This window comes from Mirounga angustirostris, unplaced genomic scaffold, assembly GCF_029215605.1.
Source record: "Mirounga angustirostris isolate CCGP_5_RB_7025 unplaced genomic scaffold, mMirAng1.0.hap1 SCAF_15, whole genome shotgun sequence".
Classification (NCBI taxonomy): domain Eukaryota; kingdom Metazoa; phylum Chordata; class Mammalia; order Carnivora; family Phocidae; genus Mirounga; species Mirounga angustirostris.
The window spans coordinates 80801157-80828004 of NW_026991723.1; the positions used below are offsets into that span (position 1 = coordinate 80801157).

Sequence of the window (26848 nt, forward strand, 5' to 3'; positions counted from 1 at the left end):
AGCTCTGCATTGGGCTCTGTGCTGAGCATGGAGCCTGCTTAAGATTCTCTCACTCCCTCTCCGTCTGCCCATCACCCCCCACTAGTGCTCTTTCTCTCAAAAAAAAAATTATATACAACTATACGTAAAATGGTTCAACATTTGGAAGTCAGTTAATGTAATCTCTTACATCAACAGATTTAAGAAGAAAAATCACATGATTGTATCAATAGATGCAGAAAAAGGATTTGACAAAACCCAATACTCATTCATCATAAAAACTCTCAGTAAACTAGGAATTAAGGAGAACTTCCTCAACTTGGTAAAGAACATGTACAAAAACCTACAATGAACAGCATGCTTAATGGTGAAAAACATGAAGCTTTCCTACTAAGATCAGGAACAAGGCAAGGATGACTCTGATCATCCCTCCTTTTCAACATCATACTGGAAGTCCTAGCTAATGGAATAAGACAAGAGAGGAAGTAAAAGGTGTGCAGATTGGGAAGGGAGAAAATAAAACTCTTCGTTTGCAGAATATTGTCTATGTAGAAAATCTGTACTTGTACTCTTATGTTATTACGTAAGGAAGCAAAAGAAAAAGGAAAGTTAAATAAAGAAATAGAAGACCCAGAGCAAATAGTTTCACATTAAATATGGTATTGTCTTATGTAGTTTATCAACTAATATATGAACGTAAGGTTATTGAACTCTATCAATTCCAGTGTATCATTGTGAATAGTTGAGCAGAAAATACCTTTCACTACCCTTGAAGTCTTTTTTTTTCTTGGACCTTGAGACATAATGGCCTTGGAGCTACTGGTTGCAGTTATTACATCCTTGGGAATCTTATAGGTGGCATTTGCTGATACACCGTATCTTTACTTTCGAAAACCCGTTTTAAGAAGTCAGCATTGGGGCGCCTGGGTGGCTCAGTTGGTTAAGCAACTGCCTTCGGCTCAGGTCATGATCCTGGAGTCCCGGGATCGAGTCCCACATCAGGCTCCCTGCTCAGCAGGGAGTCTGCTTCTCCCTCTGACCCTCCTCCCTCTCATGCTCTCTGTCTCTCATTGTCTCTCTCGCAAATAAATAAAATCTTAAAAAAAAAAAAAAAAAAAAAGAAGCCAGCATTGGCCATTAAGTAATGTAAGCATAGTAATGTAGGATTGATTATTGTATGTGTGTTACCTGTCTTTTTATGGTACTGAATTCACATAGGTCATGACAAGTGTTTATTCTTGTTACCTTTTCCCATATTGATTAGTCTCCCTTTATAGAAGAGGCCAAGGAGTGACATATTAGCTAATAAAACATAATAGCTACCATGTCTTAAATACCTGCTATATGCCAGGAATCATATTCATTGCTTTACCCAATTATCTCCTTTAATCCTTGTAAGAAAAACCCTGCCTGGTAGCTCTCGACCCCATTATAGAGGAAACTGAGCTTCAAAGAAGTCAAGTAACTTGGTCAAAGTCACATAGGGAAGCAGAAGGAGTGGTGGTTAAGAGTACAGTCTTTGTGGCCCTATTGCCTGTATTAGGTATCTTGTTCTACCGTTTCCTAGCTCTGTGATCTTGAGCAAGTTATTTGCTCCTTTAGACTTCAGTTTTCTTGGGGTGCCTGGATGGCTCAATTGGTTAAGCGTCTGCCTTCGGCTCAGGTCATGATCCCAGGGTCCTGAGATAAAGCCCCACGTGGGCTTCTTGCTCAGTGGGGAGCCTGCTTCTCCCTCTCCCTCTGCTGCTCCCCCTGCTTGTGCGCTCTTACTTGCTGTCTCTGTCAAATCAATAAATTAAAAATAAAATAGGGCGCCTGGGTGGCTCAGTCGTTAAGCGTCTGCCTTCGGCTCAGGTCATGATCCCAGGGTCCTGGGATCGAGTCCCACATCGGGCTCCCTGCTCTGCAGGAGGCCTGCTTCTCCCTCTCCCACTCCCCCTGCTTGTGTTCCTGCTCTCACTATCTCTCTCTCTGTCAAATAAATAAATAAATAAAATCTTTAAAAAATAAAAAATAAAAAAAATAAAATAAAATAAACTTCGGTTTTCTTATCTGCAAAATGGAAAAGTAAGTGAAATAATCCATGTAGTGTACTCAGCTCAGTGCCTGGTATACAGTAAGAACTTCAAAAATGTCAACAGTTACTCAACGTAATTGAAAGTTATACAGACATTATATACTAACTTTATTAGAAGAAACAAGCGATACCACAGGTTTAAACTTAGGGCTCTCTGACCCTAAAACTCCCTCATTTCTCTCTATTTAACACCATCTCTGTAAATGTTTAGTCATTGATGGAGATAGAACTCATTCTCTATAAGTTACTTAGATTCTGTGAAAAAAAATTTGCCAGTTTATCAGTCAGGATAGAGTAGATTATGTTGCATTAATGAACAACTTTCCTATGTTTTTTTAAATATCCCCACATTTTCTTTATTTACTCATTCATTCATTCATTCATTTTTACATACATTCTGTGCCTAACCTGGGGCTCAAACTCACGACGCTGAGATCAAGAGTCTCACGCTCTACCAACTGAGCCAGCCAGGTGCCCCGAACAGCTTTCATAATTTAATGATTTATCACAAGCATGCTTGTTGCTTACTCCCACGTCATGGCCTACATGGGATGACAGGGGCTCTTTCATCATAGTCCCCCAAGGATCTCAGCAGATGGAGGCACCATCTCAACACATGGTTTCACCATCACCAAGGCAGGAAAAAAGGGATGTGGTGACTTGTGTCCTGTGTCTTGATGACTTCTGCTTGGAAGTGACATATCCATTGCTGCTTACATTTCACTGGCCAAAGCCAGGAACGTGGCCGGGTCCAACTTTAAACGAGAAGGGGAAAGTGCAGTTTTGGGGGTACAGGAAAGAGAATTAGATGCCAATGAGCAGCATTAATGACTACCATACCAATAATTTGAACTTTTCAAGCTTCCTGACTTGATATTTATCTTTTCCATTTCTAAATCTGCCCCCATCCCTTCTTCTGTATATGGATTCTTCAGGTAAAAGCTTAAGTATAGCTTCCAAGAAACACCTCTCTGTTTCAGAGAGGCATATCAGAGTTATCTGGAGACTTTTTCAAAATCATTTGCCCAGGCCCCACCCAAGAACTAGTGAATTGAAATATCAAAGGGTCAGGCTCTGGATGGGTGTATTTTGATAAAGCTTCTCAGATGGTTCTGGCTTAACCTCTGTTGTAACTGTGCAGTTGTAAACTCATATTTGTTTTCAGGGATTGCTCTTAAAACAGATGGGAAGTGAAAACAGCTCTGAAACAGAACTGAAAGGATGGGAAAGAGGAAGGCATCAGGACAAAAATTATGAGTCAGCCTAGCAGGGTTCTCAGCTCAGGCTTAAATTGTGTTTCCGCAGAAGTCAGTATATTCTGGGCATGCCTAGATGACTCCAGGGTTTTGTACATAAGGGAATACCAATCCTCATGAAAAAGACCCACCTCACTGTAAATCAAGGGAGACTTTTACCCCTGCCCCAACTTTTTACTGAAAAAATTTCAATCATATGGAATGTTGAAAGAATTGACTCTACTTAATTCAGTAAGCGCTAGCATTTTACTCTGTTTTATTTGCTAATTTTTTCCGACATCCACTGGTAATTGTTGCCTGAATCAATTATTTTATTGAGGGGCGGGGGTTGCCAAACAGTGATTTTCTGATTTTATTATTCCTACTACGTTTATTATCATTATCTAGCACTCTTCAGTAAAGAATAGCTTTTCTTCACCAACCGAGAGGAATTAAGTTTTTCCTAAAAAGGCATAGTCAATGTGTAATTCTTTAAAATAAAGAAGATTTGGGCGCCTGGGTGGCTCAGTTGGTTAGGCGACTGCCTTCGGCTCAGGTCATGATCCTGGAGTCCCGGGATCGAGTCCCGCATCGGGCTCCCTGCTCGGCGGGGAGTCTGCTTCTCCCTCTGCCCCTCCCCCATCTCATGCTCTCTCTATCTCATTCTCTCTCTCAAATAAATAAATAAAAAATCTTTAAAAAAAATAAAAAATAAAGAAGATTTTTCAGGAGCCTGTATTTGAGTTAAGGGCAGTCGGCTAGCTTAGTCGCAGACAGATGGCTTGAGTATAGCAGAGGCTCATGCATACAGCTCTAGAGCCCAGCTGTCAGACTCAGAATGATAAAGCATGGTAGCTACAGAGAAGAATGGTGTCGAAATTACAGTGGCTGTATCACTGACAACCGAATGGTCAAAGGACAGGACCCATGGTGCAGACGTTGGCAGTTCCATTAGCGCTGGTACCTGATGGTGGGTCCCCGAAGCTGAAGTGCCATCAGAGGGCATGGCAGCCTGGCCCCAGTTTGGTTCATTAGCAACACCAGGGAAAATGATTAACAGAGGAGTGAAATGGTGCCAGCCAATGGGTCACCAACCGGATTTTTCTGTAGAGCATCCACGAAGCAGCCGTTGGGACACCGAGAGCCATTCAGCAGAAAGACTAGAGCTCTTCAGGTGCCAGAGACCTATAGTTTGGGGAGACTTACTGCGATCCGACCTTCCCCTTGGGCTGGTGCGATCTGAGGAAAAGTGCTGTATCTTACCAAGAACAGGAAACGTCAAAGGAAGGGTGTTTTTCAGGCAAAGCAAACTCAAAGGAGAGAGGGACATCTAGAGTTTGAAAGTGATGTATAGAGGTGATGGCAGGTGGCTCAGGCTGAAAGAGAAATTCAAAGATACTAGTTGGCTCTTTGAGAGAACCTGGAAAACCACAGTGGTTGAAGGCCCAGTTTCCTCATCACAAATACGGTATATCTCTCCATCTCTTCACGTCTTCTTCTGTGTAGTGCCTGGTGATTTTTTTTATGGTAAACACGGAGATTCAAGTAAAAATAAAATCCACATTTTATTCCTGATAGAATTGACATCCCCTGAAAAGTTAAAATGGTCTAAATATAAGGTTTCCTTTAATCGGTGCTGAATCTAGGAGTTGGGGTTACTAAAAGTTAGTCAAACCATATAGAATTTAGGAAATAGTGATTGCCACTTCTCTTTCACTTTTAGCTTTTTTTTAAAATGTAAGAACAAAGTAACTTTTTTGCTACCCCACATTTCCTCTAAACATTGGTTTCTTGGTGGAGAAATGGAAACTGTTTTTCTACTGGCAGGAAAGAAGTTGAGAATGATTTCTGGGTTGAGTTCTGTTTTTATTATTTATTAATAAATAATAAATTAATAATTTAATAGTTTATTAACCAAATGTCCATAGACTGAAAAGAAAATAAAAAGACAGGATGTGCACTAAATCATGGCAAGCAGTCTGTGTTATAGTCTGCATGTCATAAAACAAAGGGGTAATTTTATACAAATTTCCTCAAAATGATAAAATGAAATTATTCTTAGAATTCAACAAAGTGGTTCTAATTCAGTGTAGTGGAACTTTCCTTTTTTCAATGTAAAAGCTACCATATTTTTATAGAGTGGCAGTACAATAATTAATAAAAGTGTTTGGTTGTGTCAGTGATTTTTTTTTTCCCCTTGTGCGAGGCTGATCGGTTTTATGTTCCATATGCGCTCACTGAATCATTCTTAGCTCTATGTCAGGTAGTTTGTTCAGGAGTTGAAATCATCACAAGGCTTTTCTGAGAATCCTAGACCTTCCAAAGTGGCAGAAAGTTCATTATTGCCTCAGTAGTACCAGTCGGAGCATTGGGTATGCACAATTTTCGACTGCAAGCAAATCGAGCAGCACGGTAGTTGTATTTAGTGGAGTTCATGTTCAAAAGAAACCTCTCAGAATCCTTCCTGTAATCCTTCATTTAGAAGCAGATAAACTGCAGCACTAACTGGAGAGCAAGGGGTGAGGTGCAGAAACAAGAGGAAAAGATATTTTGTTCTAAGTCTTGAAGCAACCTGAGGCAGTTTGTAAATTGGGGTGTTTTGTCCTTAGCATCCTTTCACTGTTCTCACCTGCTTTTCCTCTACTACTTAGTGTGCGGTGCTAACTTACCCTAATTATCACATTGCTCCAATCCATCCAAGCATGTTTTTTCCCCATCAAAGCTCTCTTTGCACCAAAATTACCTACACTCCTCTCCTGGAGAGTCTCTGATATTAGAAAAACAGAAACTTCATTGAATTGATTTGCCCTAACAAGTACATGGATTATTTAATAGCCAGCCTCTTAACATTTTCAGATGTAATTGTTATTTTTATGAAGAATACCCATTCACACCTAATGAGTTTAAATTTAGGAATTTCTTTTATTATAATGATGTAAAAAGGAATACAGGCAGTTTCCAAAAAGGGCTTTTTTTTTTTTTTTGGTAGGGATGAAAGCAATTTGTCTATCTCTTAGGAGACCAGTTCTCCAAGTGTTAGCAACCTAAGCTGTTCCAGCTTTTCCACGTTCCTATGCAGATGAGCCTGTAAGTTTTTAAGCTCTCAGTTATTTCAACAATATCTCCGTTGATGGTGGTAGTAGGGACATTGGTTTTATTATATGCATTGTTTGAGGTCTTTCCTGTACCTTGGTTACAAGTTTACTAGGTGTCTTTGTTACTAGGTTTCTGTTTTGTTTGTTTGTTTTTAAGATTATTTATTTGAGAGAGAGAGAGCAGCGGGGGTGGGGGGAGGGAGAATCCCAAGCAGGCTCCACACTCAGCACAGAGCCCTATTGGGGCTTGATCCCACTAGCCTAAGATGATGACCTGAGCTGAAATCAAGAGTCGAACGCTTAACCGACTGAGCCACCCAGGCATCTCTGTTTCTTTTTTTAAAGTAATCTCTACACCCAACATGGGGCTCGAACCTACAATCCCAAGATCAAGATAGGTCTCTCTCTTGAGAGACTCAGCCCAGAAGGAAAAACACGTAATAAGCACTATAATAAAGTTTCTTAGAGGAATTGACGTTTGGCTTTATTAATTTGTTCAATAAATACTAACTAGGTGCCTACTATGTGTCAAGTAGAGCTTAAGTGCTGGGGATACTGGGATTAACAGGATAGACATGGTCCCTCCATTGGAGCTTACTGTCTAGTGGTTACAGACAGTGGATTGCAGGTCACACGGCTTCAGGGAAATGGTAATTACGTAGAGATCAGGCAAAAGGCAGAGCCTTCCTTTCATATCCCGTGATGGTTAGGTGACGTTCCGTACTATGAGATGGCAAAAGAGCTAATCAGCTTATCTTGGATGGTCATATTGGACTGTGTGCTCACTTCAGAGGAAGTTCTGGGGAACCGGATAACTACTACCATAGACCAATTTAAAGGGGAAGAGGACTGATTGAACCATGATGGATGCCTTTAATGGCATGGATGATTTCAAGCAAGCAGATGACATGCTCAAATTGCAAAAATATTGCCCTAGTGGAATGACACTCACGCCTTTATGGGATAGTCTTGAAAAAAATCTCTTACAGTTTATAGTCATAGGGCTCAGGTATCTGAAAACCAAATTCAAAGATTGATTCTGTGGCTTGGTAAATTATATTAGAACCTGAATTTAAATACTTCGGCAAGTATTTTATATGGATGATCGGTTAAGCTAGATTAGGGAAGAGAGGGGTCTTGACAAATTGAATAGAGATAAGTGACAGAAACGAAGGCTTAGAGAACCCCAAACTCCTAGGTTTATCTGAAACAGAGTTCTCAATTGTGGCACATCCATAGTTGAGTGTTAACATCCACAAGAATGATAGGAATTTGCTCATTTATGTCATGAAAATATGGGGAATATTTGCAGGAGTGGATTTGAGGAATCTTGACCAGGAAAATGGAAATGGAATTTTTAGATTAAGCCAAATTAATTGATAAGATAGCATTTGCAGCCAGCTGTTGTTCTAACAATGTACTGAGCTGGCTAATCCCAAATAGCATTGAAAAGCCAGAAAGAATTTGGTCTAAAAGAAGGGATAAAAAATTTTAGGGTACAGGAGTGGAGGATTACATCTGTCATGCAGTCTGCCCATGGGCCCCTCTTAGGTCCCCTGGTATATTCCAGAAGACTGTCAGTTTAGTTTTGCTACAAGGAATGGATTAGTGAAGGAAGTATGAGAATCTTTAAAAAGCACTAAACTGGTTGTCCTTTCTAGGCTGAGAATACTGACGGATAGGGCCACATTTGGAATGAGAGACCTAATCTCAGTGGGGATGGGAGAGCCCTCTGACAGAAATGAACAAGTAGTAGGCATGGTCATCACATAACAGGGTGAATATGATGATTAAATCTCAGGGAGGTTTTACCATAGTTAATTTATGAAAATTTATTTTTGATTGTAGGAGTGATATGTAACTATTTCTTACTGCTAAAAATTAAAATAAATAAATAAAAAAAAATTTTAAAATATGAATTTAAAAAACAGATAAAAAATGGGATGCCTGGGTAGCTCAGTTGGTTAAGGGTCCTGCGGTTGAGTCCCGCATCGGGCTCCTTGCTCAGCAGGGAGCTTGCTTCTCCTTCTGCCTGCCACTCCCCCTGCTTGTGCTCTCTCTCTCTCTCTCTGTGTGTCTCTCTCTGACAAATAAATAAAATCTTAAAAAAAAATAGATAAAAAGTAAATACTCCCTAGACTTCTTTCCTCTAATCCTTCTTGCTTTTATGAAATGCCCAGCAGAAATTCTCCACTGCAGAAGAGCTTCTTGACACTCGGATGTTCAGGATGGCTCACTCTGTAAATGCCAGTTCTCTTTGGTCTCCAGCCAGCCTGATGCTTGCTGAATGGAGTGGCCATGCTGTTAGTGGTAGAGGCTATGCATGGGTTTCAGCAGCACAGACTTCTCATCTTCCAGGCTGCCCTGGTCCATGCCATTGCCGAGGGCTCAGTTCACTAGCAGCAGCTGCCAGTCCTGGGTTCTGGACTCAGCGTTACACCTGTAGGCACCTCACTAGCTCTCTGTTGTCGGATAGATAGGTTACAGTGGAGCTCGTCCATCGTGGGGAGTGGGGAATAGCAATTTTAGAGCTTATATAATGATTTTCCTTACGCTAGCCGAGGATTTATCTCTCATCCTGCCATCCTCTCTGCTTCCTTTCTCTATCCTCTCAACGTAATTTTGGGTTGCGTGAATGTTCAGTATTTACGCTCTACCTATGGCAATACTATGCATAGTCAAATATCGTAATGTATTATGAGCATATTTCTTTTCTTATTTTGTGCTTTTCCTGAGGTTAAAAATTGCTTATTTAAAACCTTTTTCTTATTTTTCTTTGTACCAGTTACTGATTTAAATTGCTTTTCAGTATAATTTTATGTGTCCCAGGATAAATGCTAATGGAGACCCACACACCGCACGTCTAAATATTTAAAAGTTATAAATCAAACTACTAAATAAACTCTCTTTTCTTCTCTTGACTTGACATATATACCTTCACAACAAAACTGAAAATGATCTCGAGTGTGGTTTTTGTATGACTGAAAGCCTGTGAATTATTAGACAACTGAATTTTAATTTTTATTGCATATGTCTGAGTTAGTGATGTTTGGATGAATAGTAAAGGCTTGCCAGGCTAATAAATGATTATATTCTTTGCTATGAATTTTGTTTTTCTTAATTTCAGCAAAATATTACCCTGAAATTTCACATAAAATTTGATTTACTGACAGTAATGTCGCATTAGACCTTCCTTGAGTCATTGTACACTTTATGTATTTTTCTTTTAAAACATTCAAGATAGGGGCGCCTGGGTAGCTCAGTCATTAAACGGCTGCCTTCAGCTCAGGTCATGATCCTGGGGTCCTGGGATCGAGCCCCGCATCGGGCTCCCTGCTCCGCGGGAAGCTTGCTTCTCCCTCTCCCACTCTCCCTGCTTGTGTTCCTGCTCTCGCTATCTCTCTCTCTGTCAAATAAATAAAATCTTTAAAAAAAAAAATTCAAGATAATCTATTAAAACTAAAAGGTAAGATACTGATGATAGCCAACAAATACAAAAATTTAAAATATTTAAAGCTGGAATTTTTAACTATATTTTGAAAAATTAATTAAATCATATCAAACATTTTGTAAAAAGTGAAACTAATTACAATTCTAGAATTAGTATCCATCTGTCAGTGTAAAATATGAATAGCTTGCTTCACACATATTACTTCTAGACATACACACAGATTTGAGAATAATTTGAATTATTTAATACTACAAAATGTTTCTCAGCTGCCATGTGTAACAGTGTTGAACAGTATGCTAATTAGTGACTATCACTGAATTCTCCACGTGGAATCCGAAATGAAGTAAAAAAAATGGATTTTCAATACTCTGAGACTTTAAAATGCAAGTATCTATTTCATTCATGCTCTCAGAGAGGAAGGATTTGTCACACTAGTTAATTTGTATTTTCTTTTACCAAAGTGCTTCTACTGTGCACATTCTTTCTGTAGCAAAATCTGTCTCTGACAGCAGAAGCACAAACCCACACACTTACAGAGCATTCAGGGACAGTCACCTTTTACTTTGAGGAGAAAGGAGGACAAGAGCAGGAGAAGTGGAGAAGCATCTTCCTGGAGCCTAAATGAAGTTAGCGTCAGAGAATAAAACATCTAATGTTCTAGATCACACTGTGCCAGCACCGAGTGCTGGGTCTTGGGCGATAATGGTACCCATGGGTTCTTTCATCAGTGTGTTCTCCCTCTCTCTTCGATCTGTAGGGCTTCTACCGTGTGAGGCCCCAATGCCCAGTTCTAAGGCTGGTATTGGGTGTTAGCATTTGGTATGCCCAGACTTAGGTCATGCTCCTATTTTCCAGTAGGGTTCTTGTTCCCACAGTTGCTCTGTCATTCCCCATTCACCAGTCAATGCCATGTGGGAAGGGAATGGGAACTCTATCTCCTTTTCTCATTTTTGTATTTTAAAAATCCTTTTATTTTGAAATAATTTTAGATTTACCAAAAAAATGTTGCAAAGATGGATGGAGTTGCTGTATATTCTCCCCCAAGCTTCTCCTCATGGTAACATCTCTTATGATCAAGCTGCACGTGCCAAAACTAAGAAATTAACATGAGGCTGCTACTTTTAACTAAACCACAGACTTTATTTGGATTTCACCAGTTTTTCCATGGATGTCCTTTTTCTGTTGCAGGATATCAGATTGCATTCAGTCATCATGTTCCCTTAGCCTCCAATCTGTGATGGTTGTTTGGTCTTTCCTTGTCTCTCATGACCTTGACAGTTTCAAAGGGTACTGGTCAAGTGTTTTGTAGGCTCTCCTTCCATTGGGTTTGCCTGATGTTTGGGTTTGCAGTGATTACATTGGGAATATGGATTTTGGGGAAGAATGCCACAGGGACGAGCTGCATCGTATCAGGGCTGCACGGTATCAACATGACTTAGGACTGGTGATGTTAACCTTGAGCACTTGGCTAGGGTGGTGTCTCAGGTTTCTCTACTTACTGTTTCTCTTTCCGTACACTATTCTTTAGAAGAGAGTCACTAAATCCAGCCCATACTCGAGGGGTAGGGAATGTATTTTAAAATTGCATTCTATCAATCCTTATTTAATATCTCTTTTTATCCCCCACTTCTAAAAGTCCACTCAGTTCCTGAGCCTTTGGAAGATTCTGTGATATACATCAGTTCAGTTCTTGGCTTTCCCCACTATATCTCAAGTACTTTTCTGCATTCCAGCTAGCAAAATTTTGTTTCTATTATCTCCCTTTTCTTTGTATTTATAGTTTTATGGGCTTTAGAAGATCCCCTTTTTTGGTAGTTTTAGTGGGATTTCAGAGGAAGTGAAATTGAATTATTATGTTCAATCTGCCATCTTTATCTGGAAGCCTTGGGGGAAACATTTTTTAATCATCAAAATTGACATTTAATCTGTTTGGATTTGCCATTTCTGTTTGTTATAATTCTACCATTAATATAATCCATGGAATCACTGAATGCTTTTTTGGGTATCATTGTTGTATTTCATAAGACATTGTGATCAGTCAAAAAACTCAGTTCACAGCCAGAGAAGTAAGGCTTCTAATGTCGGTTGGTGTGATTGGCCCTCATTATCAAAGGTAAATTAGGGTTACTGCTATAAAGCCAGGCTTATGCTGGGTATGGAATGCTTCTTTTTACATGCCCAGTTATTAAGTCTAACAGAAAACAAGGCAGACTTGGATACCTCAGGAATCTAAGTTTGTGTTAGTCAACCAGGCAAAGAATTGACTATGCTAGCCAAACACAGCCAAAACTTGAATGGGTAGAGAAGGGGAGTTAAGATTTCCACATTGGCTTCTTGACCAGTTGCATAAATGAGGACTGGAGGCCTCTGAATATCTGATGCCTTTCTTTTCCTCTCCCTTGTCTCTCATCTTTATGTTTCTAGAGTAGTGTTAAGGTTTACAGTACAAGGGAAAGGAAGGTACAGAGAGTTCCCCCATATTCCCTGCCCCAACACAGGCATAGCCTCTTTCATTCATCAGAATGGTATGTGAGCCTGTGGTGCCCAGGCTCACTATCAGCTGGTTTCTCAAAGACTGGAGGATGGGGGTAGGAAGGACGAAGCCAGGATAGTTCTCTCCCTCTCCCTTCTATCTCAGGAACTTCTCTGGCAGTGACTGTAACTCCGTAGGGGCCCCAGTGCTCACTAGACAGGTCCTTAGAGGTCCAAGGATGCAACAGATGAGCCCCAGCTCTGGGACTCAGCGACACAGCTTTCTTACTTTTGTCTCTCCAGGTTACATGCAGTGGCTTTTCCACTGTTACTAATCTCTGGGTAATAAATTAATTACCAAGAATGAATCTGTATTGACATATCATAATCACCCAAAGTCTATAGTTTACCTCAGGTGCTATAGTTTGTATGGGTTTGGATAAATGTATGGTGCTGTACTTTGTATGGGTTTGGATAAATGTATGAGGACATATGTCTATATAATATCATACAGAGTATTTCCACTGCCCTAAAAATCCTCTGCGCTCTGCCTGTTTGTCCCTTCTCCAATCCCCTGACAACCACTGATCTTTCTACTGTCTCCGTTGCTTTGCCTTTTCCAGAATGTCCTAGAGTTGGAATCATACAGTATGTAGTTTTTTTCCCTCTTTTATGTTCCTACAATTTTATATCAAGTGTTTTGATATTGGTTTTGTTTATCATTTAGTGACTAGGTTGCATTTTTTTTCCTATGCATTTTTATAGTTTTTGTTACTTTTTCTATTGGTCATGGGACTATTTGGCTCAAAAGCCCAAACAATACAGAATATATATTGAGAATACTCCCTCTTGTCTCTGTCTACCTTGTTCTCCTTTACCTTACCCACTGTAAGTAACCACTTTTATTAGTTTTTTGTGTGTCTTTGGGTGTTTATGCAAGTACAAACAACTTCTTCTTCTCCTTCCTCTTCTCCTCCTCCTCCTCCTCCTTTTTCTTCTCCTCCTCCTCCTCCTCCTCCTCCTTCTCTTTCTCCTTCCTCTTCCTCTTCCTTCTTTTTCTCCTCCTCCTTCTCTTCCTTCTTCGTTTTCCACAAAAGATAACTGTTCTGTGCTCTCTTTACTGAATAATTTGTATTAGTTCATAGGGGGTTTTCCTTGTTCTTTTTTACAGCTCTGTCGATGTCCCAATATTTATTTAACCAGTTCCCTTACAGAAAATGACTTTTGTTTGTTTCTCAATCTACTGTTGGTTTTGCAAATAGAACAAACTCTTACAAATCTCATTTTGTAGGTGTGTAGATATATTTTTATATAAATTCCCCAAAGTGAGAAAGTTGCAGAATATTGACTTAGCATTACAGTGTACCTGGAGTGGGATCAGCTCTCATCTGTTTTAAGAGTCAGGGACAATGAGGAAAATAGCAACTGTCTTTAGTATTTACAACAGAGAAAACATAATGCAGGGAAGTTACTGCCAGATGATAGAACTGAGCACGTAACTGAGAAAGTGAAGCAACCCAGATATTAGTAACAGTGGAAAAGCCACTGCATGTAACCTGGAGAGACAAAAGTAAGAAAGCTGTGTCGCTGAGTCCCAGAGCTGGGGCTCATCTGTTGCATCCTTGGACCTCTAAGGACCTGTCTAGTGAGCACTGGGGCCCCTACAGAGTTACAGTCACTGCCAGAGAAGTTCCTGAGATAGAAGGGAGAGGGAGAGAACTATCCTGGCTTCGTCCTTCCTACCCCCATCCTCCAGTCTTTGAGAAACCAGCTGATAGTAAGCCTGGGCACCACAGTTTGGAGAAGCCGGTGCCCCCCTCATAGGTTGCAGAGCAGCGGAAGGGCAAACATGAATTTGAGGACCAATGGGCTCAACATCTATATAGCCCACCCCTTTTACCGCCTAGCATTTAAGCTCACTCTTCTACTCACATTTAATACTTTCCTACTTCTGCCCATCATACAAAGACACTCCTCCACAAACAAGAAGAGAGACTCCAAGTCCCATTAGTCATTGTATCCTTTTCAAGTTCAGGACCTACTGGTGATCCTCATTCCTCTCCAGCAGGTCTAGAGGTGACTTGTGGCCTGGTGACCTATGAACAAAATTGTGAATTAGGTTCCACCCACACTCTTACATAACTATAATGGGGAAAGTAACCACTTTTCAAGTATAAATGATTGGTTAATGTGTACATAACAAACATACACGTTAGTGATACAGTCTTTATCTCTGTAAAAAAGTCATAGTCCATATTGATCACTTCCCTGTTCTACCACTTACTTCATATTTCCTCTGTTTTTAGCCAACATTGCAGGTGGTTAGGGTTCTTTACTTAGCAGGGGGACTGGATCAGTCAGGATATGTTCAGAACAATTGAAAAACACCTTGGAATTTTAACAGAGAATTTAATATAGGGAATTGGTTAAGCAGTTCTGGAGAACTGAAAAAGGCAAAGAAGAGGATACCAAGCTAACCCATGGAGAGGAACTCCAGGAACTCCAGGAACTCTACTCTGGCCTGGGGAGACAAGAGGAAGCTCAAAGGAGGGGTCCTCAGACCTTGGAGTGGGAGCCACGGCCTAACTATTGCTGATGTCTTTGATTAGGCATGATGAGCCTGGTTCTAGAAGTGCCCCCCAAAAGTTGAATGTTATCATTGCTAATCACTTGTCAGGGAAGGAGTGCTTCCGTTTTCCCGTCTTCTGCCTTGCAGAATTCAAAGGAAGTCAACTGGCAACGCAGACATAGAGTTCCCACAGTCCCAGCCCTGGCATCACAAAGCAGAGCATGAAAGTAGATTTGGACTGAGAGGCAATGGTTTAATGACAGGGACAACTCAACGTATTGCCTACTCCATGTCCATACACAACTTTCTCCATATACTTCAACTTCCTGTGCAGCAATACCAAATTCCAGCCATTTCTTTAACGAGATACAACTACCCTTTGTGGAAATACGCACTCTCAGCTTTTCCCCAAAAAAGGGCAGGTTCCAAATGTCATGACATTCATGTCTGGATGATGTCAATTACTCAAGTTCAGTTGGAGTCCCTCTTGAATATTCTGTAATCTAAAGATGAAATTGTAAGTTAACCACTGCCATTAATTCTTACAATTACAATAGGAAGAGAGGGGAAAAAATTACTTATTATATGCAAAAATACATAAACACACATACATATGTGCACATACATTAAGCAAAGAAAAAAGTAAGGTCTAGATATTAGTCCTTTTTTCTGTCTGGTTATAAGCCTGTGGTTGATGTTTCTAACTTCCTTCTTCCCCTACTCATTTCGTCTTCCCTTTGCTCTGAGCCAGCATCTACCTCAGGTGATGTGATCCAATGCTTCACTCCCAAAGGCTCTGAATCTTCAGTGGTCCTGTCTTTTCTTGGTTACTGTCATTTTCCACTAACTTTTACAGTAGGCATGTTGAGAAGAAAATGAATATAGGTGACACAGAGGAGAGAGAATTGACGTGCTTGGTGATGACCACATGTGGAATGAGAGAATGGTGTAATATTTGTACCACCCATGTGACAGTTCTGGTCTGAGTTTGAGTGGAGTGCGGACAGATCTGGGCTTACTATAGTTTTACCAACTGTCCTAGTTTGCCCCGGACGGAGGGATTTCCTGGAACCTGAGACTTCCTGTGCTAAAACTGGAGAAGTCCCTGGCAACCCGGGACAAGTTGGTCACCCTGGCCTGGTAGGAACTGGTGGGGCAGATTAGTGACAGCAACTTCTCGGCAGGAGCACTGAGTCATCTTCTGGGATAACAGGTCCTTAGGGAGTGAGCAGTCAAGAAGCCTTAAACTTGCAGTAAGAGAGCCTTTAGTGGTGCAGGGAAATAGTGACTCTTAGTCCTCCATGGTGGCTGCCATTCAGATCAATCCCTAATCCATGGACCCTATGGGTCCAGTGTGGGCTCTAGGGAGAGGAGGTTGGAAGTAAAATCTGTGAAATCTAGCAGAGGGTAACCCAGGGGAGACAGCTTCCTTCTCATCACAGACCACCCCACCGCTCTGGAAACTTGAGGGCTTTAGTGCAGTGGTGACTTCGGTTGAGGGTGGGCTGGGGGGTATTGCAAGGGATGGGGAGTAGGAACTTGATAACATATATTGGCATGTTCTATACTAGCGCTTATAGAAGAACTGACATGCTTGGCCAGACAGAATAATATTCATGCAGGTGGGACATACATCAGTGAAATTTAAGTTATTACTACAAACATGACATCAACAGGCTGGGGAGTGCGGAGGCCAGAGGAAACTTGGCAACACTGGCTTTTCTGGAAGCAGTATCAGGAGGAAAGGATGGGTTGATTATGATTACTTTCCTTATAATATTGCACCACCTAGTGTTAACTTTAATGTACTTCTTTTGTCCTAGTTCCAAGACTAAAAGCAGGTGAATTAAGAATTTGAGAAGTTTCCAAAGTCATCACTCATTTGTAATTTTTCTCATTCAACAGATATTGATTGAATATGTTCTATATGTAAATCACTTTCCTAGGTATTGAAATTAAAGCTGTGAAAAAAACCCCTGAATTTATGGAAGCTTACATTCTTGTGGGGATAAAGATAATACATAAGTAAAATGTATCCTATACTATAGAGTTATAAATATGAAGGAGAAAAAAAATAAAGGAAGAAGAATTAAATTTAAGGTTTGTGGGGAAGGGTCTATAATTTTAAATCAGGTGGTCAGCAAAACCTCTGAGTAAAAAAGTCATAGTGAGGGAGAATTTCAGGCAGAGGAAATTGTGCAAAAGCCCTAAGGTGGAAACACGCTTGGTGAGTTCAAGGAACAGTGAGGACGAACAGGCTGAACTAGGGGGAGAGCATTGGGAGATAAGAGCCTTTGGAATCACAGTAAGAACTATCACATTTATTTGGAGGTTGGAAATCCTAACAGAGTTTTGAGCAGGGACATGGTGTTGTGTATCATTTATTTATTTTTTTTTTTCTTAGAGAGAGAGAGAGCGCCCAAGTAGGGAGGAGGAGCAGAGGGAGAGGGAGAAGCAGACTCCCCGCTGAGCAGAGAGCCTGACATGGGGCTTGATCTTGACCTGAGCCGAAGGCAGACGCTTAATGACTGAGCCACCCAGGCGCCGCTTAATGACTGAGCCACCCAGGCGCCCCGGTGATAAGAAATTGTTAACGCCTACTTTGCTCTGCCCTACCTCAAGGCTTTGGGACTAAATTATTTGGGAGAGAAAGGAAAAGGAAAGAAGCGGCCACTTGTAGGTTTTTAATTCACCTGGATTTGGTTTCTGTGTATGGTGAGAGAGAATGCAATTTCATTTTTTTTATAGGAATATTCTGTTTTCCCAGCACCATTTACTGAAAATATTACCTTTTTTTTTTTTTATAACCATGCATTCCCATTACTGTCGTATATAAGTGTTCATTTATGTGTGAGTCATTGCGTATCTTGGTTATGTTCCACTGATTTGTCAATTTCTGTGACAGTGTTAGTGTTTTATTTATTTTTTTACTTCATAATCAGTCAATATTTGTTTTTTGTTTTTTGTTTTTTAATTTTATTTATTTATTTGAGAGAGAGAATGAGATAGAGAGAGCCTGAGATGGGGGAGGGTCGGGGGAGAAGCAGATTCCCCGCTGAGCAGGGAGCCCGATGTGGAACTTGATCCTGGGACTCCAGGATCATGACCTGAACCGAAGGCAGTTGCTTAACCAGCTGAGCCACCCAGGTGCCCATCATCAGTCAATATTTGATATTGCAAGTCAATATTTGATATTGATATCATTTTTTAAAGAGTGTTCTGGATATTCTTGGTTCTTAAAATTTCCATAAAGTTTTAAATCAGCTTGTCTAGGGGCATGTGGGTGGCTTAGTTGGTTAGGCGTTTGACTCTTGATTTCCACTCAGTCATGATCTCAAGGTCGTGGGATCAGCCCTTTGTTAGGTTCTGCACTGAGCGTGGAGCCTGCTTGGGATTCTCTCTCTCCCTCTCTCTCTGCCCCTACCCCCCGCCCCACTCATGCATGTGTGCGCTCTCTCTCTCTCAAAAAAATTTTTTTTAATTTATCAAATTCAAACAAAAACAAAAACAAAACCCCAAACCAAAAGCAAAAAACTAAACCTGTTGGGAAGTTTAATTAGGATTGAATTGAATTGATAAATTGTTTTTGAGTGAATTGGCATGTTTAGCCCTATTAAATCTTCCAGTTCACCATTTATTTTAGTCTTTAGTGACTTTCAATAGATGTAGAGGTCTTGCATATCTTTTGATAGGTCTATTTCTAGATACTTGATTTTTTATGCTATTGTAAAAAGAGATCTTTAAATAATATATTTGCTAACAGTTTATGACTAGTATTTGGAAATGCAGTTGATTTGGGTATATTGATTCTTCATCTAGCAATTTTGCTAAATGCTCTTATTAATTCTAATGGCTTATCACTTTGGGGGTTCTACGTACGTAATATTTCATCTGTAGATAATTATGCCTTTTATTTATTTTTCCTGGTCTTCATGTATTGGCTGGAATCGCTAGCACAATATAGAATAAAAGTAGTGATACCAGCAAACCTTTAATTGCTCTTTTCAGAGGAAAAGATTCTAATATTCAACATTGAGCAAATGGTAAGTTTACTTTGGTTTTCTGTAGATATTCTTGACTGGGAACTTTTTTTGGGAAAGTTTTAAATAAAATCATGAATGGATGTTGAATTTTATCAAAAAAATTTTTTAAAAAATTTACATCTAGAAATACTATGAGTTTTTTTTCCCTGCTTTAATTTTGTAATGTGGTAGATCTCACTGTTTAATTTCCTAATGTTAAACTGACCTTACATTCCTAGGATAAATCCACCTTGATCATGATTGATTATCTTTTTAATAGATTTCTCAATTTGGGTTCCTAACATTTTCTTTAATATGTTTTATATTTCTCTCCATGAATGAGATTGGCCTATAATTTTCATTGTATTTGTCAGTTAAAGGATACCTGAGAGCTTAGTCAGGTTTTGGTATCAGAGTTTGCCAGCCTCCGAAAGCGAGTTGATGAATCTCTCTTTTCCTATCATCCTAGAGTTTGTGTAATTTTGGCATTATTTCATCTTTGAATTTGCTGGAGAACACGTCAGAGCTTGAAATTATTTTTAAAATTAATAATTTGTCTTAATTTTGCTAAGATATAGTTCACAGAGAGTTTACCCATTTCTCAAGCATTCACTTCAGTGGTTTTTTGGTATCGTCACAAATATGCGCAACCATCACCAAAGTCAACTCTAGAACATTTTCATCACCACGAAGAGAGATCATGTACCCTTCAGCTGTTACCTTTCCCCCTCTGTAAACCTCCAGCCCTAAGCTACCACTGACCTACTTCCTGTCTTATGAGTTGCCTGTTCTGGACATCTCATGTAAATGGAGCCAGATGATAGGTAGTCTTTCATAACTGGCTTCTTTCACTTGCCATAATGTTTTCAAGTTCATCCATGTGATAGCGTGTACCAGTCCTTCCTTCCTCTTTATGGCTGAATAATATTCTGCGTGTTTGTGTGTGGAAACCAAATTCTGTCTCTTTACCCACGGATAGACATTTGGATTATTTTCACTTCTTGGCTATTCTGAATAGTGCTGCTATGAACATTCATGTTCAGGTTTTTGTTTGAACACCTGTTTTCAGTTCTTTTGGATCTATACCTAGGAGTAGAATTTCTGAGTCATATGGTAATACTATAGTTAACTTTTTTTTTTAATTTTAATTTTTTTTTTAAAGATTTTATTTATTTATTTGAGAGAGAGAGAATGAGAGACAGAGAGCATGAGAGGGAGGAGGGTCAGAGGGAGAAGCAGACTCCCTGCCGAGCAGGGAGCCCGACGCGGGACTCGATCCCGGGACTCCAGGATCATGACCTGAGCCGAAGCCAGTCGCTTAACCAACTGAGCCACCCAGGCGCCCTATAGTTAACTTTTTGAGGAATTGCTAAAATGTTTTCCACTATAGCAGCACTATTTTACATTCTCACGGCAACATACAAGGGTTCTAACTTCCCCACCCTCTGACAATTGTTATTTTCCATCTTTTAAAATTATAGCTTTCTTGGGGTGCCTGGGTGGCTCAGTCGGCTAAGCGTCTGCCTTCAGCTCAGGTCATGATCTCAGGGTCCTGGGACTGAGCCCTGCATCGCATCGGGCTCCCTGCTCAGTGGGAAGCCTGCTTCTCCCTCTGCCACTCCCCCTGCTTGTGCTCTCTTGCTCACTCTCTGTCAAATAAATAAATAAAATCTTAAAAAAAAAATTATAGCCATCCTAGGGTGTGAAGGTGTGAAGTTGTATCTCAAGGTTTTGATTTGCATTTCTCCAATGACTAATGATGTTAAGCATCTTTTCATATGCTTGATGGCCATCTGTATATATAGTTTTAGAAAAATGTCCCTTCCGTTTTTAAGGTGGGTAGTTCATCCTTTTTTTGTTGAGTTGGAAGAACTCTTTATATAGGTAAGTCTAGATCTCTTTATATAGGTAAGTCTAGATACTAGACTTATCAGATAAATGATCTGCAATTTTTTCCCCCATTCTGTGGTTGTCTTTTCACTTTCTTAATCATGTTGTTTGATGCATAAAAGTTTTGGGGGTGCCTGGGTGGCTCAGTCCATTGAGCATCTGCCTTCAGCTCAGGTCATGATCCCAGGGTCCTGGGATCAAGTGGCGAGTCAGGCTACCTGCTCAGTGGGGAGTCTGCTTCTCCCTCTCCCTTTGCCCCTCCCCCCCACTTGTGCGTGCTCTCTCTCTCTCTATCAAATAAATAAAAATAAAATAAAAATAAAAGTTTTGTACTTTCAGTTTATTTTTTCTTCTGCTCTTGTTGTTGGTGTCATATCTAAGAAACCATTGCCAAATCCAAGGTCATGGTTTGTCCCTATGTTTTTTTCTAGGAATTTTGTAGTTTTAGCTCTCATATTTAGATTTTTGAACCATTTTGAGTTAATTTTTTTAATAGTATGAGGTAAGGGTCTATTTTTTATTTTACATATTTTTAAATGTTAATTCCAGGATAATTAACCTACAGTGTTATATTAGTTTCAGATGTACAATACAGTGATTCAACAATTCTATACACTACTCAGTGCTCATCATGGTAAGTGTACTCTTCATCCCATTCACCTGTTTCACCCAGGGCCTAGTTATTTTTGAGGGAAGACTTGTTTCCCCCCTCTGAGTCAGTTTCTTTATTTTATTTTTCTATTTCTTCCTGTGTCATTTGCTGTTTTATATTTTTCTTTAAAAATTTCCCTTTCTTCCATATATTCAAATTTATTGGAAATTTTTGTTTCAAAGTATCCTTTTATTATATTTGAAATATCTGTGCTATTGGTAATAATGTCTCTCCTTTTATTTATGATATTGGTTTCTGTGTTTTCCTTCTTTTTTTTTCTTGTTAAATTTTGTGAGTAGTTTGTCAATTTTATTACTCTCTTTACATAGAAACCACTACCTCATTTAAGAACTAGAACATTGACAATCTTTCCTCTTATGTATGGTGATATTCTAGATTTTATCGTAGATAGTGATTTCACATGTATATATTTTGTTCTCCTTTGAAATATATTCATTTTTTACAGTCTTTGGTGGGGGCAATAGATTTTATAACCTAAAAACTTTAAAGGTTAAAGCAAAAATTAGCAAATTAAGCTCTAAAACTTTGTTTAAGGTATTGAGTGAAAAATTTGAAACTACAAGAGACAGCCATCACTCAGGAGAGTTGTTCAATAAAGTAATTTTTTATTATATTTCAGACATAAAAGTGTAAAGACTTATAATGAACACCTTTGTACCAATAACCAAGCTTAGGAAATAAAACATTTCACATACGGATGAAATATATTGTATATCCCTTTCTGATTGCATTTCCTTTCTATCACAGAGGTAACCACAATCACAAATTTGTGATTATCCTTGCAATTTATATCTTTATATTTTTGCCTGTATGTATATATTCCTAAGTGGTATGTACTGTTACTTTGCATTCTATAAAGTAATATATAAATGATAGTACCTGGTATGTGTTTTTCCAGAGATAGTTTTTGCTAAACATTATTCCTTTAATAAACATTTTTTCTGAAGTTTTCTATTTTTTAATTTGTTTTGAGATAATTTAGAATTGCTTGTTGAAGCTTTTCTTTTCTTTTTTAAGCAATCTCTACACCCAGTGTGGACTCAAACTATACAACCCTGAGATCAAGAGTCACATGCTTCACCAACTGAGCCAACCAGGCGCCCACTGAAGCATTTTTTATGGCGGCTGCTCTAATCTTTGTCAGATTTATCACTATATTGGCATCAGTAATTGCCTTTTCTTGTTTGGGTTGTGACTTTTCTTGTCCTTGGTCTGAATGATTTTTTTATTTTATCCTGGAAATTTGGAATATTAAGTGTTGAGACCTTGGATCCTATTTAAGTTTTTTATTTTTTATTTTATTTTATTTTTTATTTCAGCAGGCGGTCACCCTGTTTATGTTTAGGGCATCGTCCCTGGCTTTCTTTTCTGGGCTGTGGTTCCAATGATAGTATAGGATTCAGAGCCTGTAGAGTGCTATTCTGGTCCATCTCACTCACCTGGCACCATCAGGGCTCCTGCTTGCTTGTGCTGATGCTGCCCGCAGGGGTGGAGTGCACTTTCCCAGGCAGGTCCTGCTAGGAGGAGTGTGGGAGATGCCAGGCTATGGGACAGTGAGTGCTTCCCTGAGACTGTTGTCTGGGCTATGCTGTGCCTACCTAATCACGCTGGTATTGTCTGAGGGAGTGGAAGGCGCTTTCCTGGGCTCTCGGTGGTGGGTGGAGGATGCTAAGCATGTGGGATGGAGTGTTTTCCAGGGCCCTCTCTCTAGGTCATCTGGTGCTGACAGGCTTCTTCCTCTATCTCTGCCAGTGCCCCTGAGGGAGAGAAGCGTGTACCTGGGCCTCCTTCTGCCTCCGGTGGTAGTGGTGGGGATCTTTTACCACTGGGTAGAGGCCCAAGAGATAGGTCTCCTTCTACTGCTGAGTGGAGGGCCAGGAAACACTGAGCTTCTGGGTGGTTTGCAGGTGCTGCTGGTGTAGGCAGAGCAGGCCAGCCAGGTATGGCATCGAGATGTGTTCCCCGTTAGGTCTCTGATGAGCTGCCTCTTTCCTGGGCCTTTTCCTAGCTAGTCCTAGAGCTTTTTTTTTTTTTTTTTGTCTTTGCCTTTCGGTGGTTCTGAGCTGTGTGCCTCTCCAGTGCCCGGTCTGGGATATATGGGAGACAAAAGAAATCCCAGGGAATTCCCTGCCATGTTGTTCCTCAAGTCCCAAGGTCCCTAGCCCATCTGCTTTCCTCGTTCTACCTTTCAGAGTCCTGCTATGGTTGTCTGTAATTATTTCCAGGATTTCCCTCTCCGTCTGCCCCCTCCAAAAGAAAAAAGAATGAATCCAACGTCTTTGTAACAATAGAGGTAAGACATGTTTTTGGTAGAATGTCTCTAGTTCACCTAAGTTCAATCAGCTAATAGATTAAATACTAATTGAGATTAATTACAAGCAGTATACATCTCCCCACACTAAAAAAGAGTATTTGGTCAGTGAGTTGATTTGATGAGTATTTATTTTTCCCCTTACATATATTCCTTTGACATTGTGTATATGTGTATGTGTATCTATCTATCATCTATCTATCCATCTTTATTTTCTGAACTAGAGTCTGGGTGTGTTTCTTCATTTTATGCCTCAAAAAGTATTTCTACATTATTTATAATATGTAGATAATAACATCACTGTGCATTAACATTAAATTAACATCCACTTAATGTGGATGTAACATCCACTTAATTTCTTAATCCAGTTTAGGTAGATTTAGATGGTTCGAAATTGCAAGGAGAAAAACAATTTATTTTGGAAGAGTGCACATTTTTGTAAGTTTCTAAAACACTGAAACTTTTAATAAGTTTTATATTTGAAGAATTATTTTGATGATTCACTTATTAATTCGTGAATCTAATGATATAGCCATCAAATACTTTTTGACCGCCATTCTATCTTCACATGTTTAATTTGTGGGGGAGGTCTAAAATTTGGATCCCAGTTGTATTCTGGTGATAACAACTTAGTGGGTTTATTGATAAACAAATATTTGTTTAGGTAATGTTCATATGTACTCTTAAATCCACTTCTGGCATCATTTTGAACTCCTTTTTTATATTCTTCAAGGAAGGCTAAAACTTCATAGGCTGTGCCACCAAAAATTGCACCGTGGTAATAGAAATCTCCCTCTCCAAAAGGGATGAAAGCTGCTGAGTTAGGGCTTCTCTCATAAGGGAAATTTTGGGCACGTCCAAAATACCACCATGCATGGAGTTGAGCTACAGACTTGCCCAGGGCTTCTACACCAAAGTCATTCTTGAAGATCTGGTTTACAGCCATACTGAAGAGAAAGTCAACTTCGTACTGGATGTGTTCTAGGATGTATATATGCAAGTTCCTCATGTATATGTAATTCAGGTCTTTCCACACATGTTGTCTGAGTACAATACATAGTTTCAATGTTCGAAGGGGACCCAACTCTATGGGAGGTAGTTTGGAGAAGTCCTCCATCAAGATGTAAAAGATAACATTGTAGCCACTCATGAAGTGTTTATTAGCAGACTGGATGAACTGTTGCAGGTACTGATCTACAAACCTGTGGAACAGGAAAAACAAAACACCATTTTGAAAACTCATCAGGAGAATTCACGTCACTTAAGCATGCTAACACATGTGTCGTTGTTGCTAAAGAACTACCAGGAGGTAGGAGCAGAGAAGTTGGGTCTAGAGCTTAACTATGTTGGTTAATGAAAGAGGAGGTAGTGAGCTTGGGGGCCTGAGAAGAGCCATAAAGTTGTTTGAGAAGAAAGGAAAAGAGAGCTAAATGGATATTAATAAAAAGATTCCTAAGTCATGTAAAGGACTCCCAGCCATGGCTGGAGAAAATAACCACTATAAATAATTGTGCAGGTCAGCCAGAAATCATGATTAGGGTTAATTATGAGTAACCCTTTGGATGTAGAGAGTTCATGGGTGCTTATCCACGTTTTTTCCAAAATAAAAAAGGATGAATGTTAGTAGCACCTACTTTCCAGAAGCAAACACAGCCAAGCCTATGGTAATGTTCAGCCTTTTGTAATACTTCTCCAGGACTTGTCTATTGTAAGTTCCTTCCCATATGATTGGCGCAAACCAATCAGTTGTTGTTTTTACATCAGGACGTTTTCTGTTGAACAAACATGAAACAAATTAAGCTACCACCTTATGACAACAGAAGTTGTGGTCCAAGTGATAATAGCTGATGATTACAAAGTACTTACTAAGTGCCAGGCACGGTGATTAAGTGCTTTACAGTCTTTACTTAACCCTTGCAATGTCCTACAATATAAGTACCATTCTTATCTCTATTTTTCATATGAGGAAACGTGAGCACAGATTGGTTGAGTCAATTACTTAGTATCCCACAGCTAACAAATGGCAGAGTCAAGATGGAAGATCAACCAGTTGGCTTTCCCAATCTGTGCTTTAATCAGTACACCAAACTGCCTTTTGGGACTTTTTTTTCCCTTGAGCTCTGACTGCAGCTTAAACTAGCAGCCCAGTGTCTAAACATTTCTCTGATTATTGCTTAAAGCAGACAGCACCACTGTCTGCGTTTATCTTCCTTGTCTTCTCTTCCTCCGTTTTGTCCTAGGAGATCCTGTCAGTGCAACCTGGAAGAAAATAAGGTTAATCCAAAAAAGATTCATATTAGGTTTGCTTCTAATAGTAACAAAATAACAGCAGAAGCAGCAGCATTAGTACTAATAAACAAACAAACAAAAAACGAAGCAAACAAACAGAAGTAAAAATAAACAGTTTGGCTGGAGGCAGGGCATTAAACTATTGAAGCAAATTAACACCCTCATTTTGGAAGGAATTGAAGACAAAGTGAGAGGCCATTTTGCTTCTGGTGATTATACGTTTTGTTTACAAATCCAGACCCAGATAAGGTAAGATTTGGCAACCCTTGATAGTACATTAATAGGGGCTCCTGGGTGGCTCAGTCGTTGAGCGTCTGCCTTCGACTCAGGTCATGATCCCAGAGTCCTGGGATCGAGCCCCGCATCGGGCTCCCTGCTCTGCGGGGAAGCCTGCTTCTCCCTCTCCCACTCCCCTGCTTGTGTTCCTTCTCTCGCTTTGTCTCTCTCCGTCAAATAAATAAAATCTTTAAAAAAAAAAAATAGTACATTAATAATAAAAAAATTCTTCAAAAGTTCCCTTACTCTTGGGCGCCTGGGTGGCTCAGTTGGTTAAGCGACTGCCTTCGGCTCAGGTCATGATCCTGGAGTCCCGGGATCAAGTCCCACATCGGGCTCCCTGCTGGCCAGGGAATCTGCTTCTCCCTCTTACCCTACCCTGTCTTGTGCTCTCTCTCTCATATTCTCTCTCTCTCTCAAATAAATACAGTCTTTAAAAAGAAAAGTACCTTTACTCTTACTATTTTAAGGATTTTTTAAACTTCCACATTTATTTATTATACATTTAT

At 39.8% G+C, this 26848-nt stretch overlaps 1 protein-coding gene and 1 long non-coding RNA gene across 5 annotated transcripts in view; one reads left to right on the plus strand and one right to left on the minus strand.

Annotated features, from left to right (window-relative positions):
• The window catches only part of LOC135362716 (uncharacterized), a 134124-nt gene that overhangs the window by 5799 nt on the left and 101477 nt on the right, over positions 1-26848 (plus strand). Inside the window, exon 3 of one of the 4 annotated variants that reach the window (XR_010407717.1) lies at positions 21367-21954. The exons of the other annotated variants lie outside the window; for them this stretch is intronic. This is a non-coding gene — a long non-coding RNA (uncharacterized LOC135362716). Of the gene's footprint in view, positions 1-21366; positions 21955-26848 lie in introns of those variants that run through there. 4 annotated transcript variants of the gene reach the window in all.
• On the minus strand, positions 24310-25017 carry LOC123849250 (glycosyltransferase 6 domain-containing protein 1-like). The gene has a single exon (XM_045881873.1). It carries the CDS (start codon positions 25015-25017, stop codon positions 24310-24312), a length of 708 nt encoding a protein of 235 aa, XP_045737829.1.